At 25.6% G+C, this 9,817-nt stretch overlaps 1 protein-coding gene across 2 annotated transcripts; it reads right to left on the bottom strand.

Moving 5' to 3' along the window:
* Positions 1-706: 706 nt before the first annotated feature.
* Positions 707-9,718, bottom strand: LOC113550602 (double-stranded RNA-binding protein Staufen homolog 2). 2 transcript variants are annotated; one of them, XM_026952541.1, is made up of 13 exons: positions 9,527-9,718; positions 8,958-9,127; positions 5,582-5,742; positions 5,292-5,499; positions 5,028-5,217; positions 4,872-4,941; positions 4,596-4,791; positions 4,359-4,528; positions 3,845-4,168; positions 3,640-3,783; positions 3,311-3,565; positions 1,182-1,280; positions 707-1,007 (listed from the first exon to the last, which is right to left on the bottom strand). In XM_026952541.1, the coding sequence occupies exons 2-13, from the start codon at positions 9,079-9,081 to the stop codon at positions 873-875; spliced, it is 2,076 nt and encodes a 691-aa protein (XP_026808342.1). In that variant the 5' UTR covers positions 9,082-9,127; positions 9,527-9,718; the 3' UTR covers positions 707-872. The 2 variants fall into 2 exon arrangements, with proteins under 2 accessions (XP_026808342.1, XP_026808343.1); XM_026952542.1 differs by having other exon boundaries at positions 708-1,007; positions 5,301-5,499.
* Positions 9,719-9,817: the final 99 nt, after the last annotated feature.

The following is a 9,817-nucleotide window of genomic DNA, read 5'->3' as shown; positions in this document are numbered from 1 at the left end:
AGGATGTGTGTACAGTATTTAAAAAAAGGTTTAAAACCATAAAGTTTGACATCTAGCCATAGTATAATGCCCAATGTTATAGTGATACTATGCAAATACTATTTCACAATGTTAAATAATAAATAAAAATACATTAAATAGTAAAAGTGTTTTAATGATTTTACACTAAAAGCAAAACTAAAAAAAATAAAAAGAGGACAGTAACAATTTACCAACGTTATACAAGCATAATGGCTGTAATGAATAATAAAATAAACAAATGTAATATTATTGTTTTTATCTTAAGTATGTATAATACTCAGGGAAAAAAATGCTTAATAACTGTAATGATAACACTTCAAAGTCACATTTCAAAATATACTTGGAACATTACACCTACTAGAAAATTAAAAAAAAATTAAATATAATGGAAATACTTATATGTAAATCAATATGATTCAAGTTATACCAAAAAAAAAAAAAAGATTATAACAAAAATAAGCATAAAAAAAGTTAAAAATGAAAATTCTTATGATAATTAGAAAAAAAAATAATAATGTGACAATAACTTATGGTTTTATAGAAATTATATATTCAAATAAGTAATTGTGTAATATTAATACACATAAAAAGGCTTAAAATTTATAAGTTTGAGTCAATATAAATTATTTTTACTTAAGTGGCCAAAACGTAGTTTTAAAAATTTAAAAATATTTTATCATATTATGGTTAAATAATTATTTTTAAAAGTACCTGCTTTTTCAAATAAAAAAATCAACTATAACCAATATTTTTTAAAATAACAAATTTAACATAATATCAAGGAAACTACGTTTTTACCAGTTAACTAAACAAATAAACATAACTAATATATATCCGAGAGAGGAGAATGATTAACTAAGCCTAGTTATAGGATTGCTATTGTAATGATTTTGTTGAATAGAAAATCCATTCACAGGTCCTTGTTGTTGTGTTGGTTCTGCTGGAATATTAAGGTTTACCAAGGAACTGATGGCATTTAGCGCAGCCTAAATTAATATGAAACAAGATCATAAATTAACATGGTAGTAATTTTTTTGTGGAAATTAGATTTATGGTTAGTAAAATATTATATTAATAACTAATAAGAATAATTTTATAATAAGTTATCATTTATCTCTTGATAAAGTTATATAATATTAATTATAACAGGATATACTCACAGCATTACGAGAATTTTCCAAAGTAGAACCAGAACCTTGGCAGATCTGAGGAGGCATGGTTGATAGGGATACTAATGTGAGGTAATCCTTGTGGCTCCCCTAAAATTATTTAAGTATTTAAGAATAAAAATAAAATTATAACTATTTAAATGAGTTATAAAAAAAAAAAAAAATAGATTCAATATCACACATGCATCAATAATTTATTATATTATAGCCAATGTGTTAATTTACAATTATATAGACAATTTATTATTATCCAGGCATAATCTACACAATTTATTAAAATAATATTTATGAATGTATTAGGTTATAGCATAATTTAGGTAAATATCATAACTGTTAATCAAAGTTGATTATTTTAGATTAGACAATAATAAAGAGTATACACAGTGTTTTAATTTTTTAACAGTTAGAAATGTTAAAAACATTCATTTTTTTTTATCATAGTTATAGCTATGAACAAAGAAAAACAATTTTAGTTATTTAAGAATATTAGTGAATACTTCTAACTTTTATTATGTATTATTATATTTTATATACACAATGACATTTTCAAATGTAATGTTTTAGGCAAAAATTTATTCAACCTACTACATGATTATTAAGAAAATACATTACTTTAATAGCAATATAAATATATTAAAAAATATACTTAGTAATGTAGGCTGACGGACCACATTCGCTCATAATAGTTATTTGTATGCAATAATTTACTATTAAATGTAACGCTAATATTATAATGATTTATTCCTCACTAATAAGGTACACTCTACGCTTACTAAACAACAGAGCGGTTACCTATTTTTTCCTAATATAAATTTTTATTATTTTATTATGTGATAGAAAGCATAACAAAAAATATTTAAGTAGCATGTTCATTAATCTAAACTAAGTTTAGCTAATATATTGTAAGATTCTAGTATGATTTATTTTTGCTTTTAAATAGGGTTGGGGACTTCTTGCTTTCACATGTTTTTTTGTAGTGGCCATAGGTTATTCTAGGTCAGTTAAAAATTTGTTTTATGAAATGGCAAAACTAAATACATAGTTTAAATTTGCATATTTCGTTATATTTTGTATTTTTTAAATTTGTATGTATGTAAAATTGTCAGAAAAAATCAGAATTGGAAAACATTCAAAAATATTTTTTTTAAATAAACTAAGATCATAGTCTGTTGTATCTTACTAAGATAGTTTCTTTGTTGCTTAAGAATCAACCTTTATATCGACAATTGTTTAGTTGTGGTAAAACCTAATGACATATAGCCCTTTCAGTACCACTGACACGTCTTGTATGTTTTGTTGCTGTTAAATTTTGGAAACCAATGTATTTTGTTTCAAAAACCTTGAATATCTTACAATAAAAAAATGAAAAAAAATAAAAACAAATTCAAGTTCCGAACAAAATGAATACTTCCAATAGTTTTAATTTTAATTTTTGAACACATTGATTTTATTCAGTCCAGGAAGGTAATAATTAAAATATGCATATGGTACTGAAAAGGCTAAATTCTAAATTATGCGACAAAATGAAAAGTAGTATGTGTTCATTTGTTAATCACGGTTAAATGATTGCATATCACTGGTTTACGTCATTTCTTATTAACTCAGTATGTGTGCCAGTTTCTTTTGTAAATAATAAATTATAATAAATTTGTTTTTTTTCACAATTTTTATTATGAACCTACCTAATATTAAAAATTTTATTTTTATAATTATACTATGCATTTTCAAAAACAAAATAAAAAATTAGCTGCAGATTTTAATTATTTTGATTACATAATTTTAAGTGCAATAAGTCCCAAATCTTACTTATAAATATGGTATAATATGATCCTTCACTTTAGTATGTAAAGCAAACAAGTGTCTAATATTTTATTTCTGTACACTAATTTTTAGTATTAAGTTGGTCAACATAAAATTCCAAGGTTGACTGATAAAACTTGGAAATCATGTTATTCCAACTGGTATTGGCAAATAAAGAAAAGGTTGAAAAAGTAATCTTTTATGTATTATAATACTTATTGGTTAATTTTATAGAAAGAAATTCAAAATTCATTAACACTAATGGCTATATTCAATATTTATAAGATTAAAATCAATATAAATTTTAATTAAATACCAACCTTTGGGAACTCAGAATACTGCACTTTAAAACCTAACATTTGTGAAAAGTAGTCCAATTGTTGAGTTGGCTGGAAATTAATGACTGAAAAATCACTGGCCATGTTACTAGCAACTGACACTAAAGGAACTCCATCGTTTCCTTGACTAGGTTTATTGGCTATTGATGTGTCAGGTGATACAAGTAAAACACCAGGAGCAATTTGCCGTCCATTTTTTCTCGGGCTGTCAATATTTGCTTTGTTTTCATTACTTGCCTAAAATTAAATTAATTAGTAATTATTTAATACTCATATTATAGAACATAAGTAAGCATAACATTAGAATTTACCAAAGGTAAATCATTATTTTTAATAGAACGTCTTTTAAGTTCACTCTCATAACCTAATTCCACTAATAGGTTTTCAGCTGCATTACGTTTAGCATCTTTTTTATTAGGTCCTTTGCCCAATGCGGAACTCTGTCCAACTGAAACCTAAAATCATCAATAAGCGAACAGTTATTAAGTTTTAACACTTTTTTAAGTATATAGTTACTTCAAAAATAAATTCTTTTTTGCGATTTGTATGAATGATGTCTTCCTTAAGAACGTATAATGGTTCCTTTTCTTTTTTTGTTGCTTGTATTTTAAAAAGTTTAGCAACTGGATCAGTATCCTCTGTTTTATAATTCACAGGTTCAATATTTTCCGAGTTTGGTTTTGTTTCCTTGATAAGATTTTTATTTTTTTTCCTGGGCATTTTATAACGGTTCTTTGTTGGTAATGGAAGTGTTGGAGAACTATTGTCATCTTCTAAAAGAGATTCATTTGCTTCTTTCAAAGTTTGAAGCATTTTCTCTGCTGCGCGACGTTTTGAAATCTATGTAATATAATATAACTTAATTTCTCTGAATATATTTGCATAATAAATTATATTACTTAATAGCTTACATTATTTACATTTGATATTTATATTGCTTTCATTAATAATAATTTTATTTAAATAACACTTTGTAAGTACAAAGTATCGATTGTTCTAGATAAAATAAATGTATAAACAAAAATATTACCTTTTTTCCGTTTCCTTCACCAGTAGCATTGTAAGTACCAACTGTACATTTAGTGATATAGGTTTTCATGTGTGGTAGTCCATCTTCTTTCAAAACTTCAAATTTGATAGGTAGCTTCATTTTTAAAGCCACTTCATAAACTTGCGAAATTACTGATTTTGAATCACCAGCTTTAAAAATAATTATCGAAATAATGTTTAATAAACATAAAAATATTAATTACATTTTAAAACATACATTTTAAAACTTCTTTGATGTTTTCATTTTTTTCTTCATTTTTAATTTGTGTTAAAGCTTTTAATGCAGCATCATGTCTTGCTGCTTGATTAGTATTGCCATGTCCAATAAACTCATGTTTACCAATTTGAAGTTTAACCTTATAAACTCCTACAGGTTTGACTTCAGGCTTGATATAAGTATTTGGCGGAGGTACCTACAGTAATATGAAAATTAAAAAAGCAGAATAAATGCAATCATAATAAAAATTATTATTTTTTTAATAACAAAAATTACCTGAGATACATTGAAGCGTGGATTATAGAAATTTGGTATATATGGCATACATCGTGGTCCACCTCTAGTACTGTAAGAAATCAGATATATTTAGAATCATTTGAAGTACATTTACTAAATTTTTTAATATTGTGTCTATTCAAAATTTGTTTTTACACTAAATTATTGAAGTTATTATAAGGTCCTGTTGTTCTTGTATGTGAGTAAATTTCTGGTTTAAAACTATTAAACTGGTTAGGAAGTTGTGGCGTTGGCAAATATTGAGGTGTTTCAATAACAGTGTAAACTGTTTGTTCTCCACGTTTCATTGCCAATGCATTTAGCTCCACAGTTGGAGTAATATTATCTATAAATAGAAAAATTAAAAGTTAATATTAGTTATTTTATAAGCACTATTTTTGGCAGTATAATTTGTATTACTATAATGACCAGAAGCTTTTAATTTCATTTTAGTCTGCGGTTGATTATAATTGGTTTTTGATAAAGCTAGAGCAGCTGCAGCATGTTGAGCTTTTTTAATGCTCATTGCATCTGCATTGTACTCTTCATTTCCTAACTGTAAAGTAACAGTAAATTTTTTTTTATGTGGTGGCCCTTGTTCATTAGTTAGCTTGTATTGATGCTTAATCTGTTTAAAATTCAAAAAAATATGTTAATATTTTAAATTATGACTAACAAGTAAAGATGCATCAATAATAAAAAATTGATACCTTATTAAATCTTGCTAACTCATTTACAAGACACATGGGGGTTTTATCTTTATCAATGGATGTACTGTTTTCTGCTGAATAATCATTTTGTAACAATGCATTCAATTGTGAATATGAATTTCTATCTGAGTTTAGTACTAGTGCTCCAGCCATCAGATAGCCTGTAATATTATATGATGAAAAAACATAAATCATTGAGATAATAAATAAATTCACACATACATATCAGATTAAAATAAACACAAACATGGATGCATAGCATATTTACTTATTTTTATATCATTAAATAAATCTTTTATAATCAAAAATAATCATACAATAATTTTATAAACATACTTAATAGTTAATAATAGGTATACCTATCTGAAATATTCTTAAGTATAATTTAAACATAGATTATTATTTCAAAACAATAAATATTTTTTTTACATTTTCCAAATGTATTTAAATTTATTTTTAATAAAACAAAATTAAATACCTACTAAACTTCTTTTTTTTTTTTACATATACTAATTAATATATTATACCTATATACTTTTATTTTAAAATCCCAATATTTAATTTTTAACTAAATAATTTGTTGATAATTAGATACATAATTTATGCTTTTACTTATTGACCAATATTATTTGATAATAAATACAATATTAATTTATTAGAAGTCTTTAATATTTAACAATGAGTTAAGTTAAATCTAAAAAAAGACAGTGACAAGGTATACTCGTCTCTTACTGTATAGCAAAATGCATACCTACTTCTCTCCTTATTTTTCTTTTTACCAGGTATTTTACCGGCAATCTTTTATTTCTTTTAATCCTTCAAAATACTAACTAGATTAAGTTTTCTATAAGAAATCATTCTCAATGTCATTTTAACTGACAGAATAAATTATATAATTGTAAAATCAATGTATTTATTGGTTCTACTTAAATCTTAAAGTTTTATGTTAAATAAACAAAATAAATAGTATTAAAATAAAATTATATCAACAACAAATAATTAAATGTTAGTGATGTTAAATCAATGAATATAATCCAAGCAGTAAAGCAACAGATATTTACACAATGTTACTTATATTTTCAGTATTAATCTCCTCCAATCACAATATAAATAACATTTATCTTTATACTTCTATGACAGTGAATTTTTCATTTTGCTTATATTAGATTAAAATCACTAATTATCAAATTAAAAAACTGTAACTTAATTTATTTTATTTTAATAGTACCATGACAAGTATTGTGATCTTCTATAAGTTTATTTTAAATTTATTAATTTGAAAACAAGGTTCTTTCAATCATAAAAGGCTCATTATAGCTCAATAAATTATTTTTTAATTTGATAATTGGTAATTATGCTTAATATTTTAGCTTTAATGAAAAAACTGAACAAGATCTTCAAGGAAAAACAATACATCAATATGGTACAACATTTTTATACATACATGAACATCGACACATATTAAATTAAATATTAACTCAAAAGCAGAACACTAATTTTAACTTATTTTTTATACAACTACCCACATTTGAATTTTATTTCAACAAATATTGAATGTACAAAAATTAAAACAATAATACACTATTTACCTACTATTCATTCAATATGATATGAACAGAATCAAATTTTTTATAAGGGATGAAACTGGATTAAAAACCATCTTTACTGACTGGATTAACTATTCCAATCTATTCAGATCATCCTCAAACAAATAAATCCAATACACAAACCTGGTTATGATTCTCAAAATCTATTATAACGATAATACAGAATAACTAGGGTCTAGGACTAATACATAGGTACAAATTCAATACTATTAGACCAGAATAGAATACAATTTTATTCTAAATTAGGATAAAAAGAATTCAACAAGTTAGACTCTAAAATAAGATAGAAAAATATTGTGAATTAGTCAAAGTATAATATCAAAATTGAATACCAAATCAAAGAATAATTAAATCAAATTAATTTTTAAACTATATTGCAATATTATGAATCTCATAAAATTGATTATAAGATCATAAATTGAACATAGTAATACATACTTATATCGACGTTCTAGTAACATTTTATAAAATTGTTATTACCAAAACAAATATTATACTAGGATATGAAGATTTAGCTGAATATTAAATATTTACTATGCAGATACAAAAAGTTACCTATCTAGTTATCAATTAAAAAAAAAAAAAAATAGGCAATGGAAAAATTTCAATTAAGCAGATATTAATTATTATTCTTTCAATTTTATCAGAAAATTAATTTTAAAAGAATAATGAATACGTAATTATTTGGATAAAATCAAGTAGGGATAGTTATTGTCAAAATACTAACTATTTCACAATAAACTCATCACTGAAATAACAACTTATAATTACGTACATGTACATCCAATAGAGATTTTTTTCAATGATAAATAAATTAAAAAAATTGATAAATTAATTTTATGTTTAAATATTAAAAATATTTGAATTATATAGTTCCTAATTTAAACATTATATTACAAATTTACATTAAGTAATAACTGTATAATCTAAATTAAAATAAATTACTTAAAAATTTTTTTTATAAATAATAATTGTTTAAAATAAAATTATAGTAAATTAAATGTAATTTTAAATTATTCGTGGTTCTTTAAAATATTAAACCTAATTGAATTTTATACATAATTGGTTAGATTTATTATGCTTTTGTATGATTTTCAATAAATTAAGCCTAAGAGCGTTTGAGCATAATAATTCTACAGATATACCTATAATTAATACAAAAAATATACCTAATAACATTGATTATAAATACTAGTATTTATACTCAATGCTAATAAGTATTGGAATTATGTGAATTGTGAAGTTTGATAAACTGATCAAATGACGAAAAACAGATTAGGTAGGTACCTAACCTAACCCTATTAGATACATTTTGTAAAACTTGTACTCAAAGTTTTAGATATAAATCAAATGAAGAACAATAAAGAACAAAAACAAATATTAGTATAATGATCCCTGTAATATATTTTTAAACCACAAAATGCAACATAATTTTTTTGATATTGAACCATTCACTATTTTAAAATGTTTATTGATTTTTATAACAAACATTTAATTAAGTTTTTGGTTGTTCACTGGATGTATAAATTAAAATGATTAAAATATGAACATGTATAAAATTTCAAAAAAAAAAAATTATAAACGTTACTAAATCATAAATACTGTAAGACATTATCTAAAGAATGGTTCATTAAAAAAAAAATAGATGAATTAAATAGACAAGCGAAATTGAACAGTCGTTCAATTAAAAAAATTACCCGCAATTTCAAATGCTGTTTAGCTCAGCAGACACATACAGAAGAACCAAGCATGGTCATAGAAAAATTTACCTTCAACGCAGTTTGATAAACCAAAAATATCTGTAAGCTCTTCTAAATCAATTAAGTCTTTGTACATCAAACCGCTAGAGCTAGCAGCCAGTAGGACATGAATAATCACTACTAACCGTTTCATTGTCTTGTCAGTTGTCACTAATACGGTGGTGTGTAAACTGCTCAGCCTATACAGAGAAAAACGCATAATACTTGTTGTTACAATCAGTGGCGTACACAGAAATTTCAAATGGATTGGAAATATGTGCGTATATGTATGGATGTTCTATAAAAAGTTTTCGGTACATAATAATCAGTGATAAAAATCCAAGGGTTTGAACACCCGAAACCCTTGGAGAGTGTCCGCCACTGGTTACAATAATTGTGGGCGACCTTAAAAACAAAAGGAAAATCTTTGTCTCATCCGATATCAGCACTCCATACGTTCGGACCTGTTACGCGCGGTAAGTAGCACACGGCGGGGCACTGCCCTAGTTTCGCGTCCGCCGCAAAAACGGCCGGTGCGTATCCTGTAACGCGGCTCCGTGTAATGGCGCGGTGCGCCCATAAACGGTTTTCACACTTACCTAGCACGGAAGTCGCTGGCAAATGGATTGGTTTCGTTCGCGAAGTGTCGCGGCCTGCGCTAACGCAGATGGTCGAGGTCCGGACAAAAAAAAAAAAAAATTCAACTGAACGATAAACCCGCGATAAGCAACGACGGGACACGGCAGCTGTAGGCGTCTGACGTGCGTTAAATAGCGGATAGTGACTGACTGGCGAGTACTCGATGATTCTGCAGCGGAACCGCGTAGGCGTTCGTTAACGATAGATAAGAAAGGAAAAACAACACCGGATTGGTGACCGCGATCCTGGTA

This window comes from Rhopalosiphum maidis, chromosome 4 (genome assembly GCF_003676215.2).
Source record: "Rhopalosiphum maidis isolate BTI-1 chromosome 4, ASM367621v3, whole genome shotgun sequence".
In the NCBI taxonomy this organism is placed as follows: domain Eukaryota; kingdom Metazoa; phylum Arthropoda; class Insecta; order Hemiptera; family Aphididae; genus Rhopalosiphum; species Rhopalosiphum maidis.
Note: the sequence above shows the minus strand (reverse complement) of the source record. Positions and strands in the feature narration are given on the sequence as shown.